The sequence below is a fragment of the Ylistrum balloti genome, unplaced genomic scaffold (genome assembly GCF_031769215.1).
Source record: "Ylistrum balloti isolate Yb309-2 unplaced genomic scaffold, AGI_CSIRO_Ybal_v1 Utg370448, whole genome shotgun sequence".
NCBI lineage: Eukaryota > Metazoa > Mollusca > Bivalvia > Pectinida > Pectinidae > Ylistrum > Ylistrum balloti.
Window position 1 is genome coordinate 1,152,935 of NW_026782298.1, and position 23,493 is coordinate 1,176,427.

Below are 23,493 nucleotides of genomic sequence, written 5' to 3' on the forward strand. Positions count from 1 at the left end.
CACCTGCTCTCATTAACCCGAAATTTACCAAGGGAGATAACTCAGATTTTATGTAATGAACTGCCTGGCATCGAAGGTGTAAAGTGTACTGCAGGTGCTACAGGTATATGAAGATTGTTTAGATGCTTTATAACTTAATGTTTAATATTCAGCTTACTAACCGTCAATAAACCTATTAACCTTTAACTGACAAGGGGAGTTGCACAGTTTTAATTGTGCAGATTCGGATTTCACTGCTAGACATTGAGGAACTAATCACCACACGTTGAGACATATCGATTTTATAACTGGTGCTTATTTATATCAGTGTGTTTCATTGGTGCCTTACTAACATATCTCTACCCATTAACCTGGCATGGGGAGATAACTCTATTTACAGATGATGCCAAATGCCTTTGTAACTTACTGCCACCCAGAATCTCTCATGATGTGCTGCTTCTTATAGTGTCTCTGATTGGTTTAAATGGACTTAGAGACCAGTTGCTTGGTGATGACTGGGTTGTCCTATTCATTCAAATATAGGACCTTGACCTACCTGTGCTTTCAAGGTCTCATGGATCAGATATGTGAAAAAGTAGGCGTTTTCTAAAAAAAGACAAAAAAGTGCAGAGATACTAAGGTTTCAGTTGCGATGACTAAAATCAGAAATTAAGTGTTTTATTAAGTTTGGTGATTTTTCGTTCTAACACATCAGTCTGTATTAGTAACAGAAAGAAGAGGTTGGTTCACATGATGTGAAAATTGTGGGATGGATGTTTAAGTTGTAGAATATTTCTGTATTGACGATTGTTTACCGAGATCTATAATGATGTCCTTTACCGTGAGTTTTGTGTAACTTATAAGCCATTAGCTTCTTGCTGTAATAAAGCTTTAGAAGTGAGCGCTTCCTTTGATGGTGATAAGTTCATGGTACTGAGATCAAATATTTCACCAACTGTGATTACTGGACTGTGAGGTGTTTTATGGTGCCGTGTTTATTGTGAAGTTGTGTTGTCATACTTCGTTATATGTTATGTGTATATGAATCTATATCTGGAGAGACAAATGTTTGTCATATTCAAAACTGTGAATAGTATAGGTAACACATCTGCTGTATATAGTATTTAGGTCTGTTTAGGTATGTATTTTTATCAAGTTTTTAGAATTAAATGGATTGCATGTGAGAAAATGATAAAAGTTATAAATATGATGATTTTGTACATATTGAAATTAATTTGTCACATAATGTTTATTATAAACAAGGTTATATCAATTAACAGGAGAACAAGGTGTTACTGACTGATGATAACAAATATTACTAATATGTCACTGACTGATGATAACAAATGTTACTAATATGTTACTGACTGATGATAACTAATGTTACTGATACGTTACTGACTGATGATAACAAATGTTACTAATATGTTACTGACTGATGATAACTAATGTTACTGATACGTTACTGACTGATGATAACTAATGTTACTAATATGTTACTGACTGATGATAACAAATGTTACTAATATGTTACTGACTGATGATGACAAATGTTACTAATACGTTACTGACTGATGATAACTAATGTTACTAATATGTTACTGACTGATGATAAAAAATGTTACTAATATGTTACTGACTTAACACAAATGTTACTAATAATAGGATAATTAGTTGTTACTAATATGTTACTGACTGATATAAAAATGTTACTAATATGTTACTGATGAAAGAAAATGTTACTAATATGTTACTGAATGATGATAAAAAACGTTACTAATATGTTACTGACTGATGATAAAAAACGTTACTAATATGTTACTGACTGATGATAAAAAATGTTACTAATATGTTACTGACTGATGATAAAAAATGTTACTAATACGTTACTGACTGATGATAAAAAATGTTACTAATACGTTACTGACTGATGATAAAAAATGTTACTAATATGTTACTGACTTGATAAAAATGTTGTTATTAATATGATGAGATGTTACTAATATGTTACTAACTGATAATGTTACCATACAGGTCTATCTTAGGAATGTAGGGATGAACTTAAAACATTAAGTTATTCTTTCTGAATCAAAATATGACAATGACAAAGAGCACCAGCTTTTATTTGAAAGATTCTTTCGTGACCAATCTGTGTATTGGTAGTAGTGTATCGTTGACAATGAGGCCTATAAATAACTCCCTGTGACCCTCACACTGTATAGGATAACACCACACCAGACCCATTCTAGTTATAAATTACATCTTTAGGTAAATTGAAAACAAGGAGATACCAACAAATCTTATTATCTATAGAGGTGAATTCCACAAAGGAAATATTTTGTGACTGGAATTCTTCTTGTCAAGAGGTGATTAACAAGTGTGAACAGATTACTGCTGGTGAGATCCTGGGTATTAACAAGACCCTCTTCCTGTCACTGCACTCACTAATGAGGACAAAGTCACAGTCTCCAGAGATATAAATCACATTCATATGCCTTGATGAACACATCCCAACCATCTTACTGAAGAATAGTGTATCTCTTAACATCAAAATATGTAAACTTGAAATAGTCCTTACAATACTGCAACCAAATCCGATATAAAGTACATCTACAAATATAAAGAATCAGGACTGAGGAGACATCAAAACAAGGGACAAGAATAGGAACTGAGGAGACAACAAAACAAGGGACAAGACTAGGAACTGAGGAGACATCAAAACAAGGGACAAGACTAGGAACTGAGGAGACATCAAAACAAGGGACAAGACTAGGAACTGAGGAGACAGCAAAACAAGGGACAAGACTAGGAACTGAGGAGACATCAAAACAAGGGACAAGACTAGGAACTGAGGAGACATCAAAACAAAGGACAAGACTAGGAACTGAGGAGACATCAAAACAAGGGACAAGACTAGGAACTGAGGAGACATCAAAACAAGGGACAAGACTAGGAACTGAGGGAGACATCAGGAGACATCAAAACAAGGGACAAAGGGAACTGAAGACATCAAAACAAGGACAAGACTAGGAACTGAGGAGACATCAAAACAAAACAAAGGGAACAAGACAAGGAACTGAGGAGACATCAAAACAAGGGACAAGAATGGGAACTGAGGAGACATCAAAACAAAGGACAAGACTAGGAACTGAGGAGACATCAAAACAAGGGACAAGACAAGGAACTGAGGAGACATCAAAACAAGGGACAAGACTAGGAACTGAGGAGACATCAAAACAAGGGACAAGACTAGGAACTGATGAGACAACAAAACAAGGGACAAGACTAGGAACTGAGGAGACATCAAAACAAGGGACAAGAGTAGGAACTGAGGAGACATCAAAACAAGGGACAAGAATGGGAACTGATGAGACATCAAAACAAGGGACAAGACTAGGAACTGAGGAGACATCAAAACAAGGGACAAGACTAGAAACTGAGGAGACATCAAAACAAGGGACAAGACTAGGAACTGAGGAGACATCAAAACAAGGGACAAGAGTAGGAACTGATGAGACATCAAAACAAGGGACTAGAATAGGAACTGAGGAGACATCAAAACAAAGGACAAGACTAGGAACTGATGAGACATCAAAACAAAGGACAAGACTAGGAACTGATGAGACATCAAAACAAGGGACAAGACTAGGAACTGAGGAGACAGCAAAACAAGGGACAAGAATGGGAACTGATGAGACATCAAAACAAGGGACAAGACTAGGAACTGAGGAGACATCAAAACAAGGGACAAGACTAGGAACTGAGGAGACATCAAAACAAGGGACAAGAATAGGAACTGATGAGACATCAAAACAAGGGACAAGAATAGGAACTGAGGAGACATCAAAACAAAGGACAAGACTAGGAACTGATGAGACATCAAAACAAGGGACAAGACTAGGAACTGAGGAGACAGCAAAACAAGGGACAAGAATAGGGACTGATGAGACAGCAAAACAAGGGACAAGAATAGGAACTGATGAGACAGCAAAACAAGGGACAAGAATTGGAACTGAGGAGACATCAAAACAAGGGACAAGAGTAGGAACTGAGGAGACATCAAAACAAGGGACAAGAGTAGGAACTGAGGAGACATCAAAACAAGGGACAAGAATAGGAACTGAGGAGACATCAAAACAAGGGACAAGAATAGGAACTGAGGAGACATCAAAACAAGGGACAAGACTAGGAACTGAGGAGACATCAAAACAAGGGACAAGAATGGGAACTGATGAGACATCAAAACAAGGGACAAGACTAGGAACTGAGGAGACATCAAAACAAGGGACAAGAATAGGAACTGATGAGACATCAAAACAAGGGACAAGACTAGGAACTGAGGAGACATCAAAACAAGGGACAAGAATAGGAACTGAGGAGACATCAAAACAAGAGACAAGAAAAGAAACTGAGGAGACATAAAAACAAACTGAAAGACAGCTGAAGAATGATGTGCTGACTTGAATACTCTGGTTGTTATGTCCCAGTCCACAGAATAGATCTCATGGAAGATTCTCAACACATACCTCCTCCCCCAACCATTCACAAGCTCCAAAGCCCCTATCACATGCCCCTGTCACACAAGCCCTGTCTAAAAATCCTTTTACAAGCCCCTATTTTAAACACTCTATCAAAAGCTGCTGTCACAAGCCTCTCTCTGATACATCCTTTTACAAGCCCCTATTTTAAACACGCTATCAAAAGCTGCTGACACAAGCCCCTCTCCGATACATCCTTTTACAAGCCCCTATTTTAAACACTCTATCAAAAGCTGCTGTCACAAGCCTCTCTCCGATACATCCTTTTACAAGCCCCTATTTTAAACACTCTATCAAAAGCTGCTGTCACAAGCCTGTCTCCGATACATCCTTTTACAAGCCCCTATTTTAAACACTCTATCAAAAGCTGCTGTCACAAGCCTCTCTCTGATACATCCTTTTACAAGCCCCTATTTTAAACACTCTATCAAAAGCTGCTGTCACAAGCCTGTCTCCGATACATCCTTTTACAAGCCCCTATTTTAAACACTCTATCAAAAGCTGCTGTCACAAGCCTGTCTCCGATACATCCTTTTACAAGCCCCTATTTTAAACACTCTATCAAAAGCTGCTGTCACAAGCCCCTCTCTGATACATCCTATTACAATCGCCTACAAGTGCCTATTACAAAATAATCATTATAGGTTTAAGTCTATTATAAGCTGACTTGTGGTTTTACTGAACAGAGATGAACTGGTCATGCATGATTCACCCTACCAAGACCACACTTTCCCATTGAACAAGAGTTCATGTAGTTTCTGCCTAATATCGACATTTACTCTATTTGAACAAGTACACATTTTGTGCGAGCTCTGTACTTTTTATCTGGTACATTATGGTAATTCAGCCTAATTTTCCGGTTTGGGACCTCAGGCAACTAACAGTTAACGGCAATGATGGGGCAAATTATAGTTAAATCTTGATAACCTGCTGACATTCATAATAAAATTCACAGACAAATTTCCACATCTACATAAAAAATGTACAAGGAGTAATTTATCATCTCCAAATGTGCATTAAGAGATAATTGATAGCAACATATGATGAAATTTGATTTGATACCAATCTTGATGAAATTGTCCTGTAAAGAGAATATTTCTGTTAATATAAATAACTTACTTTTTCATGTGGTTACAAAAAACGATGGAAAATTTCTGAAGTTTCTCATTAATTGACGACTATCTGTAGAATGTTCCTGAATTATAAAACCAATTATTATACACAAACAAGAGACTCGATGAGAACATTCCTCAAAACAGAACCATCATTATGGAATTTTCAGTGTCCATCTTGCAGTCCAGCAGTGTCCCAAGTCAGTCTTGTGTTGTCCAACAGTGTCCCAAGTCCGTCTTGTGTTGTCCAACAGTGTCCCATGTCAGTCTTGTGTTGTCCAACAGTGTCCCAAGTCAGTCTTGTGTTGTCCAACAGTGTCCCATGTCAGTCTTGTATAGTCCAACAGTGTCCCATGTCAGTCTTGTATAGTCCAACAGTGTCCCATGTCAGTCTTGTGTTGTCCAACAGTGTCCCATGTCAGTCTTATGTTGTCCAATAGTGTCCCATGTCAGTTTTGTGTTGTCCAACAGTGTCCCATGTCAGTCTTATGTTGTCCAACAGTGTCCCATGTCAGTTTTGTGTTGTCCAACAGTGTCCCATGTCAGTTTTGTGTTGTCCAACAGTGTCCCATGTCAGTCTTATGTTGTCCAACAGTGTCCCATGTCAGTTTTGTGTTGTCCATCAGTGTCCCATGTCAGTCTTATGTTGTCCAACAGTGTCCCATGTCAGTTTTGTGTTGTCCAACAGTGTCCCATGTCAGTCTTATGTTGTCCAACAGTGTCCCATGTCAGTCTTATGTTGTCCAACAGTGTCCCATGTCAGTTTTGTGTTGTCCAACAGTGTCCCATGTCAGTTTTGTGTTGTCCAACAGTGTCCCATGTCAGTCTTATGTTGTCCAACAGTGTCCCATGTCAGTTTTGTGTTGTCCAACAGTGTCCCATGGCAATCTTGTATAGTGTTTTTGAACATTAAAACATGAAAACATGATATGTTTAAGTCAAGGACAATTACTGATTATCCTAAATTTTTCACTGATGTTACTGTTAAGATAAACGGCATCAAATTAAGAGATGAATTCTTCAATAGTCAAGATAATAGATGTGTGTGACTGATGTGTGTGAGTGATGTGTGTGACTGATGTGTGTGTGTGATGTGTGTGTGTGATGTGTGTGACTGATGTGTGTGAGTGATGTGTGTGACTGATGTGTGTGACTGACTGATGTATGTGACTGACGTGTGTGAGTGATGAGTGTGACTGATGAGTGTGAATGATGTGTGTGACTGATGTGTGTGACTGATGTGTGTGACTGATGTGTGTAACTGATGTGTGTGACTGATGTGTGTAACTGATGTGTGTGACTGATGTGTGTGAGTGATGTATGTAACTGATGTGTGTGACTGATATGTGTGACTGATGTGTGTTACTGATGTGTGTTACTGATGTGTGTAACTGTTGTGTGTTACTGATGTGTGTTACTGATGTTTGTTACTGACATGTGTCACTGACATGTGTTACTGACATGTGTCACTGATGTGTGTTACTGACATGTGTTACTGACCTGTTTCATTGATGTGTGTTACTGACCTGTGTCACTGACATGTGTCCCTGACATGTGTCACTGATGTGTGTTACTGACATGTGTCACTGATTTGTGTCACTGATGTGTGTCACTGACTTCTGTTCCTGACTTGTGCTGAAATGTGAGGTCGTACAGACCATGTTCGAGTATATATTGTTATACACAGCTACTCATCCACTTGAAACTGTTATACTGTTCATCAAGTACTTTCCTGTGTTCATACAACTGCAAAGATGTGATAAACATTAGTGATATAAATGCTTTAAAACCACAGGTATCTAACCTAGGGACGCAGAACGTTGTTGTCACAGTTTACGAAATCAAACATGCTTCATTCTGGCTGTGAGATAAAATTTGTGGTCTGTATTTCTGGCTCCACTCTGGCTGTAAGATAAAATGTGTGGTCTGTATTTCAGGCTTCACACTGACTATGATAAAATGTCTGGTCTCTGTTTCAGGCTCCACTCTGGCTGTAAGATAAAATGTGTGGTCTGTATTTCAGGCTTCACACTGACTATGATAAAATGTCAGGTCTCTGTTTCAGGCTCCAAGCTGGCTGTATGATAAAAGTCTGGTCTCTTTTCAGGCTCCACGCTGACTATGATAAAATGTCTGGTCTCTGTTTCAGGCTCCGTGCTGACTATGATGAAATGTGTGGTCTCTGTTTCAGGCTCCACGCTGGCTGTATGATAAAATGTCAGGCTCCACGCTGGCTGTATGATAAAATGTCTGGTCTCTGTTTCAGGCTCCATGCTGACTATGATAAAATGTCAGGTCTCTGTTTCAGGCTCCACGCTGACTATGATAAAATGTCTGGTCTCTGTTTCAGGCTCCATGCTGACTATGATAAAATGTGTGGTCTCTGTTTCAGGCTCCACGCTGACTATGATAAAATGTGTGGTCTCTGTTTCAGGCTCCACGCTGACTATGATAAAATGTCAGGTCTCTGTTTCAGGCTCCGTGCTGACTATGATAAAATGTCAGGTCTCTGTTTCAGGCTCCACTCTGGATGTATGATAAAATGTGTGGTCTCTGTTTCAGGCTCCACGCTGGCTGTATGATAAAATGTAGCAATTCTCTTGGTGTTAGGCTTGGTGCTGGCTAATGATAAAATCCAGGTCTCTGTTTCAGGCTCTCACACTGGAAATTATGATAAAATGTGTGGTCTCTGTTTCAGGCTCCACGCTGGCTGTATGATAAAATGTCAGGTCTCTGTTTCAGGCTCCACGCTGACTATGATAAAATGTCTGGTCTCTGTTTCAGGCTCCATGCTGACTATGATAAAATGTGTGGTCTCTGTTTCAGGCTCCACGCTGACTATGATAAAATGTGTGGTCTCTGTTTCAGGCTCCACGCTGACTATGATAAAATGTCAGGTCTCTGTTTCAGGCTCCGTGCTGACTATGATACAACATGTGGTCTCTGTTTCAGGCTCCACGCTGACCATGATAAAATGTGTGGTCTCTGTTTCAGGCTCCACGCTGGTTGGCTGCCATGTGGAAGAAGGTCCTAGCAATTCTTCTTGGTGTTATAGTTGGATACTGGCTAATAGATGACTTTAATCCAGGTATGCCTTTATCAGGAGTGACCTCTCTTTACCACTGGAAATTATAAAGGGATCTTGACCTTGAACTATATTCAAGGTCACATGGGCAAAATTGTCAAAACCTGTAGAAGACTTCTCTTAATTAAAAAGTCCGGAAAGCAGGATATTTGATGGTAAGGTATTTCTAGGTAAAAGCCAAATAAATTTTGAGAAAATAAGAAATGACATTTACCTAAAATCCAGGTCGTAAATGTCATTGATTAGAGTCGAGTATAATAAGTCGTGGAAATGAATTAGAATTGATTGGATTTAAATGCTAAAGGCATTGATGAATTTGTGATAAACAACCATTCTATTTGTAATGAACATTCAATACAAGGCGAGTGATGCAGGTCAAGTGGGGTTCTTGTAAAACACAGCTAGCTTTCTTATTGTTGTTTCTGGTCAACATCTGGATCTGTAGATTTTGAAACATTAAGAAACCGAGGGAAAAAAAACTTTTTTTTCTGAAAATCCAATTTTCAACATTTCCTATGTGTGATCACAAAGTATATACAGACTGTTTCTGAGGGCGAAAAGCTCTTGATTTATCAATGTTATAAGCATAAGCCCTTAACTGTCCTTATTTTACAGATGTTGTACAAGGGAAACGAGTGCTTATCACAGGAGCTTCCACAGGTATCGGTGAGCAGATGGCATATCATTTTGCACGGATGGGAGCCAGTGTTATAGTTACAGCTCGGAGGGAGCAACGTCTACAGGAGGTGTGTTTATATCTACCGCTATTCAAGTTAATCTATATTTATCCAGTCACTACTAACCTGGTGTCCCACTCTCCAGTCACCACTAACCAAGTGTCCCACTCTTCAGTCAACACTAACCTGGTGTCCCTCTATCCAGTCACCACTAACCTGGTGTCCCTCTATCCAGTCACTACTAACCTGGTGTCCCACTCTCCAGTCACCACTAACCAGGTGTCCCTCTCTACAGTCACCACTAACCAGATGTCCCTCTCTCCAGTCACCACTAACCTGATGTCCCTCTATCCAGTCACTACTAACCTGGTGTCCCTCTATCCAGTCACTACTAACCTGGTGTCCCTCTATCCAGTCACTACTAACCTGATGTCCCTCTATCCAGTCACTGCTAACCTGGTGTCCCTCTATCCAGTCACTACTCACCTGGTGTCCCTCTATCCAGTCACTACTAACCTGATGTCCCTCTATCCAGTCACTACTAACCTGGTGTCCCTCTATCCAGTCACTGCTAACCTGGTGTACCTCTATCCAGTCACTGCTAACCTGGTGTACCTCTATCCAGTCACTACTAACCTGATGTCCCTCTATCTAGTCACTACTAACCTGGTGTCCCTCTATCCAGTCACTACTCACCTGATGTCCCTCTATCCAGTCACTGCTAACCTGGTGTACCTCTATCCAGTCACTACTAACCTACCTAACCTGATGTCCCTCTATCAGTCACTACTAACCTGGTGTCCCTCTATCCAGTCACTACTAACCTGGTGTCCCTCTATCCAGTCACCACTAACCTGGTGTCCCTCTATCCAGTCACCACTAACCTGGTGTCCCTCTATCCAGTCACCACTAACCTGATGTCCCTCTATCCAGTCACTACTAACCTGGTGTCCCTCTATCCAGTCACTACTAACCTGGTGTCCCTCTATCCAGTCACCACTAACCTGGTGTACCTCTATCCAGTCACTACTAACCTGGTGTCCCTCTATCCAGTCACTACTAACCTGATGTCCCTCTATCCAGTCACTACTAACCTGGTGTACCTCTATCCAGTCACTACTAACCTGATGTCCCTCTATCCAGTCACTACTAACCTGGTGTCCCTCTATCCAGTCACCACTAACCTGGTGTCCCTCTATCCAGTCACTACTAACCTGGTGTACCTCTATCCAGTCACTACTAACCTGATGTCCCTCTATCCAGTCACCACTAACCTGGTGTCCCTCTATCCAGTTACCACTAGCCTGGTGTCCCACTCTCCAGTCACCACTAACCGGATGTCCCTCTCTCCAGTCACCACTAACCTGGTGTCCCTCTATCCAGTAACCACTAACCTGGTGTCCCTCTATCCAGTCACCACTAACCTGGTGTCCCTCATATTTCATGTGTATGTTTTCCTTGATCAGTAATTGTGCCTGTTTAATTTTAGTACCGATCAGAAAAAACAAAATGGCCCACAAGCAGCCATCTTGGATTTTGACTTTGAAAGTTTTTTTATCACTATTTCTTGAGAACTACTCCATAGATCTTTCTCAAATTTCATTTATAGGTTTGTTTAGGTCCCTAGTTGTGCCTGTTTGAGTTTGGGACTGCTGAGAAAAATTAAATGGCCGACAGGTAGCCATCTTGGATTTTGCCTAGTAAAGATTTTTATTGATGTTTCTTAAGAAGTGCTGAATGGATATCTCTCAAATTTCATATGTATGTTCCCTTGGGGCTCTCCTTGTGCTCATTTGATTTTGGAACTGATCAGAAGAAACAAAATGACTTCCAGGCAGCCATTTTGGATTTTGCAGGTAGAGATTATCATCGTTATTTCTGCAATGGAATGTTCAAATATCTTATCATTAAGAGCAAAAACTGAGAAAAGAAGAGATAAGAAGGGAAAAGATCCAACTTTCAAAGAGCATACAGAGATAAAACAATGGGCGCCAAGATTCCTCTGAGATCTCTTGTTTCAGGGTAACATTGCCACTAGATTCTCTTTAATAAATATGCTTATGTCTCTTTGTTCTCCAGGTTATTGCACGATGTCGTGAGCTTGGAGGCAAGTCTGCCATCTTTGATTACATCTCTGCTGACATGTCCAATCTGACTGACACAGATCGAGTTATCAGTGTATGTATTACGGTACCTTGATAGGTTTAATGATGACTATTTACTTGTGTAAAGTTGTCAGTTTAATCTAGGTCACATGACTATTTACTTGTGTAAAGTTGTCAGTATAATCTAGGTCACATGACTATTTACTTGTGTAAAGTTGTCAGTATAATCTAGGTCACATGACTATTTACTTGTGTAAAGTTGTCAGTATAATCTAGGTCACATGACTATCTACTTGTCTAAAGTTGTCAGTATAATCTAGGTCACATGACCATTTACTTGTGTAAAGTTGTCAGTATAATCTAGGTCACATGACTATTTACTTGTGTAAAGTTGTCAGTATAATCTAGGTCACATGACTATTTACTTGTGTAAAGTTGTCAGTATAATCTAGGTCACATGACCATTTACTTGTGTAAAGTTGTCAGTATAATCTAGGTCACATGACCATTTACTTGTCTAAAGTTGTCAGTATAATCTAGGTCACATGACTATTTACTTGTCTAAAGTTGTCAGTATAATCTAGGTCACATGACTATTTACTTGTCTAAAGTTGTCAGTTAAATCTAGGTCACATGACTATTTACTTGTCTAAAGTTGTCAGTTAAATCTAGGTCACATGACTATTTACTTGTCTAAAGTTGTCAGTTTAATCTAGGTCACATGACTATTTACTTGTGTAAAGTTGTCAGTTTAATCTAGGTCACATGACTATTTACTTGTCTAAAGTTGTCAGTTTAATCTAGGTCACATGACTATTTACTTGTGTAAAGTTGTCAGTATAATCTAGGTCACATGACTATTTACTTGTCTAAAGTTGTCAGTTTAATCTAGGTCACGTGACTATTTACTTGTGTAAAGTTGTCAGTTTAATCTAGGTCACGTGACTATTTACTTGTGTAAAGTTGTCAGTTTAATCTAGGTCACGTGACTATTTACTTGTGTAAAGTTGTCAGTTTAATCTAGGTCACATGACTATTTACTTGTGTAAAGTTGTCAGTAAAATCTAGGTCACATGACTATTTACTTGTGTAAAGTTGTTAGTTTAATCTAGGTCACATGACTATATACTTGTGTAAAGTTGTCAAGTTAATCTAGGTAATATGTAATATGAATCACTATATTTTCTTTACACTCTCAGGGAAGACTGGCAGTGAACACTAGAGGGTTTTTATCTACACATAGTGTGGCTGATACTGATATTGTAACTTAGATATCACTGGATCTTATGATCAAGCTATTTTCTACAAATGAAATTAAGTAAACAATCTTTCTGATAGAAAAGAGAGATTTTTGCACTCCCCTCTACAGGAGATGTGGCTGGGAGGGTTAGATTGCCTGTTTAAGTTTGGACTCCCCTCTACAGGAGATGTGGCTGGGAGGGTTAGATTGCCTGTTTAAGTTTGGACTCCCCTCTACAGGAGATGTGGCTGGGAGGGTTAGATTGCCTGTTTGAGTTTGGACTCCCCTCTACAGGAGATGTGGCTGGGAGGGTTAGATTACCTGTTTAAGTTTGGACTCCCCTCTACAGGAGATGTGGCTGGGAGGGTTAGATTACCTGTTTAAGTTTGGACTCCCCTCTACAGGAGATGTGGCTGGGAGGGTTAGATTGCCTGTTTAAGTGTGGACTCCCCTCTACAGGAGATGTGGCTGGGAGGGTTAGATTGCCTGTTTAAGTTTGGACTCCCCTCTACAGGAGATGTGGCTGGGAGGGTTAGATTGCCTGTTTAAGTTTGGACTCCCCTCTACAGGAGATATGGCTGGGAGGGTAAGATTACCTGTTTAAGTTTGGACTCCCCTCTACAGGAGATGTGGACTTGGGGGTTAGATTGCCTGTTTAAGTTTGGACTCCCCTCTACAGGAGGTGTGGACTTGGGGGTTAGATTGCCTGTTTAAGTTTGGACTCCCCTCTACAGGAGATGTGGGTGGGGGGGTTAGATTGCCTGTTTAAGTTTGGACTCCCCTCTACAGGAGATGTGGATGGGAGGGTTAGATTGCCCGTTTAAGTTTGGACTCCCTTCTACAGGAGATGTGGCTGGGAGGGTTAGATTGCCTGTTTAAGTTTGGACTCCCCTCTACAGGAGATGTGGCTGGGAGGGTTAGATTACCTGTTTAAGTGTGGACTCCCCTCTACAGGAGGTGTATACTGGAACAGTTAGATTACCTGTTTAAGTGTGGACTCCCCTCTACAGGAGGTGTATACTGGAATGGTTAGATTACCTGTTTAAGTGTGGACTCCCCTCTACAGGAGGTGTATACTGGAACGGTTAGATTACCTGTTTAAGTGTGGACTCCCCTCTACAGGAGGTGTATACTGGAATGGTTAGATTACCTGTTTAAGTGTGGACTCCCCTCTACAGGAGGTGTATACTGGAACGGTTAGATTACCTGTTTAAGTGTGGACTTCCCTCTACAGGAGGTGTATACTGGAACGGTTAGATTACCTGTTTAAGTGTGGACTCCCCTCTACAGGAGGTGTATACTGGAATGGTTAGATTACCTGTTTAAGTGTGGACTCCCCTCTACAGGAGGTGTTGATTGGAAGGGTTAGATTGCCTGTTTGAGTTTGAACTCTTTTCTACAGGAGGTGTGAATTTGAGGGTTAGAAATTAGAATACCTGTTAATATTTGAACTCTTTACAGGAGGTGTGGATTAGGAGGGTTAGAAATTAGAATACCTGTTAATATTTGAACTCTTCTTTACAGGAGGTGAGGACTCGTCTTGGAGGGTTAGATTATCTAGTACTGAATCATATTATCAGTGCCCCTCTAGGGCTCTGGGTTGGTAGTACAGAAAACCTCACACATCTTGACAAGCTGTTTGATGTTAACTTCAAGGCATATGTTCATCTGACATCACATGCTCTTCCTCTACTTACACAGAGCAAGGGTCATATCATCGTCATGTCATCACTATCAGGTGAGTTGTCCTTCCTTGTATCATGTGAGTTGTCTCCCTTGTATCAAGTGAGTTGTCTGTCCATTCATCAGGTGAGTTGTCTCCCTTGTATCAGATAAGTTGCCTGTCCATTTATCAGGTGAGTGTCTCTCCTTATAAAATCTATTACTTGTCTCAGTTTACATTGGTGATTTGCATCCCCTTTCAAAAGGTAGACTTGACTCCCCTTACATAATTTGAGATAACTGCCCTGATATCAGGTGAGTTGACTGCGCTGACATCAGGTGTTACGTCTGTCCTTACATCAGGTGTGATGACTGCCTTTACATCAGGTGTGACAACTGCCTTACATCAGGTGTGATGACTGTCCTTACATCAGGTGTGATGACTGCCTTTACATCAGGTGTGACGACTGTCCTTACATCAGGTGTGATGACATCAGGTGTGACGACTGCCTTACATCAGGTGTGACAACTGCCTTACATCAGGTGTGAAGACTGTCCTTACATCAGGTGTGACGACTGCCCTTACATCAGGTGTGACGACAGCCCTTACATCAGGTGTGATGGCTGTCCTTACATCAGGTGTGAGGACTGCCTTACATCAGGTGTGACGTCTGTCCTTACATCAGGTGTGATGACTGCCTTTACATCAGGTGTGACGACTGCCTTACATCAGGTGTGACGTCTGTCCTTACATCAGGTGTGATGACTGTCCTTACATCAGGTGTGATGACTGCCTTTACATCAGGTGTGACGACTGTCCTTACATCAGGTGTGATGACATCAGGTGTGACGACTGCCTTACATCAGGTGTGACGACTGCCCTTACATCAGGTGTGACAACTGCCTTACGTCAGGTCTGAAGACTGTCCTTACATCAGGTGTGACGACTGCCCTTACATCAGGTGTGACGACAGCCCTTACATCAGGTGTGATGGCTGTCCTTACATCAGGTGTGAGGACTGCCCTTACTTCAGGTGTGACGACTGCCCTTACATCATAAGAGTTGACTGTCCTAACATTAGGTGTGACGTCTGTCTTTACATCAGGTGTGACGACTGTCCTTACATCAGGTGTGACGACATCAGGTGTGAGGACTGCCCTTACATCAGGTGTGACAACTGCCCTTACATCAGGTGTGACGACTGTCCTTACATTGGGTGTGACGACATCAGGTGTGAGGACTGCCTTTACATCAGGTGTTATGACTGCCCTTACATCAGGTGAGTTGTCTCCCCTGATATCGATTTGTCATCCTTTATATTTGGTGATCCTTACTTGAACGTGATAGGCAGTGACTGTATTACTCCTTTGTGACAAATTAGAACCTTATTTTCTCAAAAAAGTACAACATTGGTTGAATTGTACATCAGCTCAAAATTAAGAAATTCCATACTTTCAGAGCAAAGAGAAATTAAAATTATGTCAAAATCATATATTTTGTAAGAATGTTAAACATTAACATTGGAATTAATTATGGTCTTACGCCATAGATATAGTCACCTGGTGACTTCCCATATAACTGAGATGTGCCATAGGACTTTCCTTCTTTACAAAGAAATGTCTTCCAGCCGGTGTAAAAATTTGTGATTTTGAATTGTTTCATTTGAAACTACACTTTTCAGATCTGTATAACAATTAAGGAACACTATTTGTAATATTACCACCCTTATATAAAGCTTGGTGTCTAGGTAAACTGCAGTACAGCATCACTTTGTTGCTATATAAAGTAATAATATTACCACCCTTATATAAAGCTTGGTGTCTAGGTAAACTGCAGTACAGCATCACTTTGTTGCTATATAAAGTAATGATATTATCATCCTTATATAAAGCTTGATGTCTTAATTAATTAAACCGCAGTACAGCATCACTTTGTTGCTATATAAAGTAATTAAACCGCAGTACAGCATCACTTTGTTGCTATATAAAGTAGCATATTTCTTTGTATTGGTTTTATACTGTCAGACTTCTCTCAAAACTTTCTTTTTAAGGCTCCAGATATATGCTGAAAATTAGGTTTAAACAAGAGATGCTAAAAGGGAGGTAATCCAGATTTATTGGTGGTTAAGAGTGTGTAACAAGAGATAATTTTGTTTCTTTTCTACAGGAAAAATAGCCCAACCATTCACAGTAGCTTACTCGGCTTCCAAATTTGCTCTGAATGGGTTCTTTAACGGTTTACGCCAGGAGCTTAAGATGAAGAATTGTGATATTTCTATAACACTTTGTGTTATCGGATTTGTGGGTAAGTACTCATAGTACATGTATTTTCTTTACAGAACGCAGAAAATTGAAAATAAATAGGAAATATGATATATCTTAAGCTCACCTCTTGTTTCACAATGTTAAGTTTTTGGTGAAAGGTTGAAAGGTATCAGTAAACTCCTATATAAGTATACTGGGTATGATATTTGGTGTGAGAGTTTCTGTGGGGCTTAACTGTTACTTCCTTCAGTTAGACTATATGATTTCTCATATAAAAAAGGATGTTTTTTAACATCAGGAACTTGGACTTTTTATGTCTAATGCAATCTACACAAATCTAATTTTAAGTTTTTGATGTCAGTTGTAAAAGATTTTATTTCTTGTGCAAGTATCAGTATATTGGGATAAAGATTTCTCTCGGTTAAAACCACCATTTATGTTAGATTGAAGTTTAGTGATAAAAAGTGCAAGGCTTTTGTAATATCGATGGTTTGTGTTTAAACTGTTGATAACAGGGGATAGATTTCTTATTTAACGAAGATAAAATTTTTTTATATGCATAGCTATATTGAATTGTATTGATACAAACATGATGAATATTTTAGTAAATCATTATCTCTCTTTGTGTCGCATCAGGTACAGAGAATGCTGTACGAGAGTTGGAAAATTTTCGTCAAGATTTTTTACTGAAAAGCGTTCCACCAGAGGATCCTTCAGATGCTGCTCTCGCGGTGATAAAGGGCGGGGCAACGGGTGTTAGGGAACTACATTTCCCATACTTTTCTATGAAGCTTGTGACTCTACTCAGGGACATTGTTCCACAGACTGTGGAACTGTTTTTTAGACAAGTTTATCAGTTAAACTCCTAGCAGCTGTGTACTCTTGTGTAAATGATGTGTCTTAGTGTTATTCAACTCTTGTTAACAAATTGTGAAAAATTAACATAAATCTTTTTTGTTCTTGTACTTACTGTTGAGTTTATAGTTTTTCCCTTGAAACGATATCTATATCATAATGATATTATCTGGATGGTACACGATTTATCATGTAACGTTACTGTATGAACCTTATATGTAATCCAGACACAGATAGTATTTCCTGTCGAAGCTTTGTATAATTCAGGGCCAGTAAAATCCAGATACTGACTGTTGTGGTACTATTGTTTATCAAAGCTCTGTTTGATTCGGAGCCAATCCAGATATCAACTGTTGTGGTACTGTTACTTATCAAAGCTCTGTTTGATTCACAGCCAGTCCAGATATCGACTGTTGTGGTACTATTACTTATCAAATCTCTGTTTGATTCGCAGCCAATCCAGATATCGACTGTTGTGGTACTATTGGTTATCAAAGCTCTGTTTGATTCAGAGCCAATCCAGATATCGACTGTTGTGGTACTATTGGTTATCAAAGCTCTGTTTGATTCGGAGCCAATCCAGATATCGACTGTTGTGGTACTATTACTTATCAAAGCTCTGCTTGATTCAGAGCCAGTCCAGATATCGACTGTTGTGGTACTATTGTTTATCAAAGCTCTGTTTGATTCGGAGCCAATCCAGATATCGACTGTTGTGGTACTATTGTTTATCAAAGCTCTGTTTGATTCAGAGCCAGTCCAGATATCGACTGTTGTGGTACTATTGTTTATCAAAGCTCTGTTTGATTCGGAGCCAGTCCAGATATCGACTGTTGTGTTACTATTGTTTATCAAAGCTCTGTTTGATTCAGAGCCAGTCCAGATATCGACTGTTGTGGTACTATTACTTATCAAAGCTCTGTTTGATTCGGAGCCAATCCAGATACTGGTGGTTTGGTTATATCTATTTTCTATTTATTATTTTCTGTTAGAAAGCAGGATTAATTTTCTGTTAGACAATAGAATTAATATTTTCTGTTAGAGAACAAGATTTATTTTCTATCGAGAAAATCATTGTTGTTATGATGTTTTTGCTTACTATTTTTTTTAGTTTAGAAGTTGTTTCATAGATTTTTTTAAATCCAAGACAATATTGTTACAATGGCTGTATCCCAGAACACATAAATACTATAAACATGTACCTGGAACTTTGTTTTTACAGTGATTATAGTCTATATCATTAATGTTAGTCCGGTTTTTACAGTGATTATAGTCTATATCATTAATGTTAGTTCGGGTTTTACAGTGATTATAGTCTATATCATTAATGTTAGTTCGGTTTTTACAGTGATTATAGTCTATATCATTAATTTTAGTTCGGTTTACCTGTGTTCTTACCTGTGGTTCTCACCTGTACATGTATAAAAAAAACTCAGCCAAAAAAAGGCGTTAAATTGAACTTTTAGTGCTGTAAATAAGTTTCTTCTTTGAAGTTATCATTAATGTTAATCTTTTAATATTTGTAACTAATGTCCTTCATGTAACTTTGCAGTCGAAAATAAAAAATTACAGGTTGATCCACAAGTAAAATATCTCAGGTAAATGCAGTACTTATATGAAACAGACTATAATTACCCTCCCTTTGATGTTTCTACCTATTGTCCTGGACATGTGTGCATTCAGGGAACACCCCGTTACAATTTAGGCAGTAGCACAATTTGTCACGTGACATGTTTGTTTCTGTTTCGGTGTTTCGTTGGTCGATGATATCTATGTACAGAAGAAATCAAAAGATTAATGTTCACATAATTATTTCCACATAATTGTTATAAAGATCACTTGAAAAAAAAATAGATTTCTACATATCTCTTATATCTAATTTTAGAATTTATATTCTATAAGTTGATGATCTTGTCTGTGACAAGTTTTGTTCAGTCTGATAATGGAGCTGACTTCTAATCCATTAGGCCTGTGATGAAAATCTATATTTTGTCTACTTCATAATTACCTTCTTATGAAAGAGAACAAACTTTGTAATCAGAACATTTCCAAAAATATAACTTTTTTTATGATTTTGTTGTATACTAAATTTTTTAATTCAATTTTCATGTATTATACAGTAACATCATTAAATGCCCTAGTTATGTCCCCTTGGTGAGATCTCTAAAGATGTTTATGATTTTGTGAGGTGTATTACCCCAGAGTGTTCTTGATTAATTTCCTTTTTACCTCAGCTGTCTTGAAATCGGACATTTAATTCAAAGTTTCTTCAAAGAGCATATCACAATATTTAGATAGAGACATCCCTACCCAAAAATCTAGATAGGGACATCCCCCTGGGAACCAGTCAACTCAAAAATCTAGATAGAGACATCCCCCTGGGAACCAGTCAACCCAAAAATCTAGATAGAGACATCCCCCTGGCAACCAGTCACCAGGCCCAAAATGATAGACTGGAACTGTTTGAATTAGATTCTCATGCCATAGTATCTAGATCCTGAGGAGAGTGATTAATCACATCATCACTAAAACATATAGGACCGCATGTTTGAAACATCAAAATGGGGCTTGACTTATAATATGGCATATTGAATCTGTGCTTGATATATTATTTACAATATCTTGGCTTACACAGCAGACAGGATGGAAAAAGGCACCTTATTTTAGTACATCAAGTAGGTTTCTATTGAAGAGGAGTTCCAAATGGTCTGAAGAGGAGTTCCAAATGATATGATATGATATGATAGATAATGGACGCAGGCATTCTTATACCTCTATATCGTTAAATTATAAAAAGACATATATAATTAATGGTCACTTCCAGTAAAGGATTTGACACTAGCAAGATGGTTAAATTTTAGTTCTAAGTATTCCCTCATCTTTAGGAAATCATGTTATTGGCAGCTTTGTTCTCACATTTAATCTGTATACTTTGTATTAAAAGGCTGTGAGTAAGAGAGAAAACTTTTTAGCTGAGGGAGACATTTTTGTAACTTCAAGAGATAATTCCACAGTTACAGGATGAATCAGTCCTACCAGGTGACTTGAGTCTGTGAGTTCATGTATCAGACAGGTAGGAGGGCAGAAAAAGTCTTATCAACAGCTTTATAGGTCGTCTAAAACACCAACTAGATAATGTGGTTTTAAAGAATTAAAAATTTGACTGTGTTTAACGCAGCTTTCTATAATTTTTTTCCCTTATTCCTTCATTTGTAATTGTTTACTTTGATATGGCTATACATTTTACGTACGGGGTTACAGATGAGGGTAAAGCAATGAAGGTCACTGAATGATTGTCGTTATGTATACACAGGGATTTGTTTTATCTTATTCAAGCAATACTCATTTTATTTAGTCCATGATGTTCATACAAGTTTTCAATTTTTTAAATGTGAATGAAACAGTAGTAATTTATTCATTTTGTATTGTCATTATAATGATTAAAAATGTTGAATATCAAAGCTGAAGTTGTTATATGTGTATAGAACTGGGGTAAATAGCTACAGGGACACTCTTGTGTCCCCCGTGTTGATGATTTCTGGGGTAAATAGCTACAGGGACACTCTTGTGTCCCCCGTGTTGATGATTTCTGGGGTAAATAGCTACAGGGACACTCTTGTGTCCCCGTGTTGATGATTTCTGGGGTAAATAGCTACAGGGACACTCTTGTGTCCCCCGTGTTGATGATTTCTGGGGTAAATAGCTACAGGGACACTCTTGTGTCCCCCGTGTTGATGATTCCTGGGTAAATAGCTACAGGGACACTCTTGTGTCCCCCGTGTTGATGATTCCTGGGGTAAATAGCTACAGGGACACTCTTGTGTCCCCCGTGTTGGGTAAATAGCTATAGAGACACTCTTGTGTCCCTCATGTTGATGATTCCTGGGGTAAATAGCTACAGGGACACTCTTGTGTCCCTCGTGTTGATGATTTCTGGGGTAAATAGCTATAGGGACACTCTTGTGTCCCCCGTGTTGATGATTTCTGGGGTAAATAGCTATAGGGACACTCTTGTGTCCCCCGTGTTGATGATTTCTGGGTAAATAGCTACAGGGACACTCTTGTGTCCCTCGTGTTGATGATTTCTGGGGTAAATAGCTACAGGGACACTCTTGTGTCCCTCGTGTTGATGATTTCTGGGGTAAATAGCTACAGGGACACTCTTGTGTCCCCCGTGTTGATGATTCCTGGGTAAATAGCTACAGGGACACTCTTGTGTCCCCCGTGTTGATGATTCCTGGGTAAATAGCTACAGGGACACTCTTGTGTCCCCCGTGTTGATGATTCCTGGGTAAATAGCTACAGGGACACTCTTGTGTCCCCCGTGTTGATGATTCCTGGGGTAAATAGCTACAGGGACACTCTTGTGTCCCCCGTGTTGATGATTCCTGGGGTAAATAGTTACAGGGACACTCTTGTGTCCCTCGTGTTTGATGATTCCCTTGATAATACGATATGTACAAGTAACAAAACCCATGCAAATGAAAGTATCAAACTCCCTCTTTTAAAGAACCTATAAATTCATAATCAATTGATCCAAACTGCATCCCTACTATCTTTGCTAGACCATAGAGGCCAAAACTTCAGACAGTAACGCATTGTCTGACTGAAGTGCAGACCACTGAAGAAACTTGCACGACACTTTATCTGGGAAAATTGTCCTAAAAACATAACGACCCGAGCGTGTATGAAATTGAAAAAAATGGAAATGATTTTCACAAAAATTCACTTTGTCATTTTAAGTCCTCCTTCATGTTCAATATCATGATGATAACTTGACGAAGTGTAGATAGGAGACTATCAACAAATCAATTAATTTTCTCAGATTGAGTACTGTCAATAATCAATAATTTATTACATATTTTACAATATTTTACATCTTTTCTTTTGTTAAAACATAATGTACAATTGCAGATTTTCAAAGGCATTTGATGTCGTTGGAGATACCAGTAATTTGTGCTTGACGTTGATGATTGGTTTTGTGAAATCTGTTTATGAATCTGTTAAAGCTCAAGTAAAATTAGAATAAAAGAATAACATTATGGATTAATACAAATGTATAACGAAGGGAAAACACGGTAAAAGTTGGTCCCCAGTTGTGATGAATAATCATTTGTATTGCGACGTCTTATTGTGTTTATCAAGGCGTTATTGTCAAATGAATAAAGAGAGAACAATTATATAAAGAACAAAACTTAGATCATAAAATTACCCCAGAGCAAAAAAGATCCCAACATGTCAAACAAAATTTAAAATATTTGAACTTAATGGACTGATGAATACAGACGGAATACAATACTCAGTCAATATGAAAAAGTCTATGTGTACAAAATGTTATAGGCTTTTTTCAGATATTTTTTTTAATTTTCGAGAAATCTACAATGTCAGGGTGTTTCACTGCACAGTAATCTTATCATACAAAGCATTTAAATTGATGTATATCTATTTATCCTGCCTATTCCACCCTAGGGGGCCAAGATCCATCATTTGATTTCCCTTCAAATAGGTGGAACACTACCATCAGATGATGGGGAGGTAGAAATAGGTGGAACACTACCATCAGATGATGGGGAGGTAGAAATAGGTGGAACACTACCATCAGATGATGGGGAGGTAGAAATAGGTGGAACACTACCATCAGATGATGGGGGTCCAGAAAAAGGTGGAACACTACCATCAGATGATGGGGAGGTAGAAATAGGTGGAACACTACCATCAGATGATGGGGAGGTAGAAGTAGGTGGGACACTACCATCAGATGATGGGGAGGTAGAAGTAGGTGGGATACTACCATCAGAAGGTAGAAGTAGGTGGAACACTACCATCAGAGGATGGGGAGAGAGAAATAGGTGGAACACTACCATCAGATGATGGGGAGGTAGAAATAGGTGGAACACTACCATCAGATGATGGGGAGGTAGAAATTGGTGGAACACTACCATCAGATGATGGGGAGATAGAAAGAGGTGGAACAC

The 23,493-nt window shown here is 39.0% G+C and overlaps 1 protein-coding gene across 4 annotated transcripts in view; it reads left to right on the forward strand.

The window, feature by feature from the left end:
• Positions 1-20,979, forward strand: part of LOC132554821 (hydroxysteroid 11-beta-dehydrogenase 1-like protein) — a 56,693-nt gene extending 35,714 nt beyond the window's left edge. For all 4 annotated transcript variants that reach the window (XM_060219137.1, XM_060219139.1, XM_060219138.1 and 1 more), the window contains 6 exons: positions 8,624-8,717; positions 9,330-9,460; positions 11,471-11,569; positions 14,261-14,474; positions 16,566-16,703; positions 17,300-20,979. In XM_060219137.1, coding sequence (XP_060075120.1) covers positions 8,624-8,717; positions 9,330-9,460; positions 11,471-11,569; positions 14,261-14,474; positions 16,566-16,703; positions 17,300-17,532 — 909 coding nt within the window. In that variant the 3' untranslated portion in view covers positions 17,533-20,979. The remainder of the gene's footprint in view (positions 1-8,623; positions 8,718-9,329; positions 9,461-11,470; positions 11,570-14,260; positions 14,475-16,565; positions 16,704-17,299) is intronic.
• Positions 20,980-23,493: the final 2,514 nt, after the last annotated feature.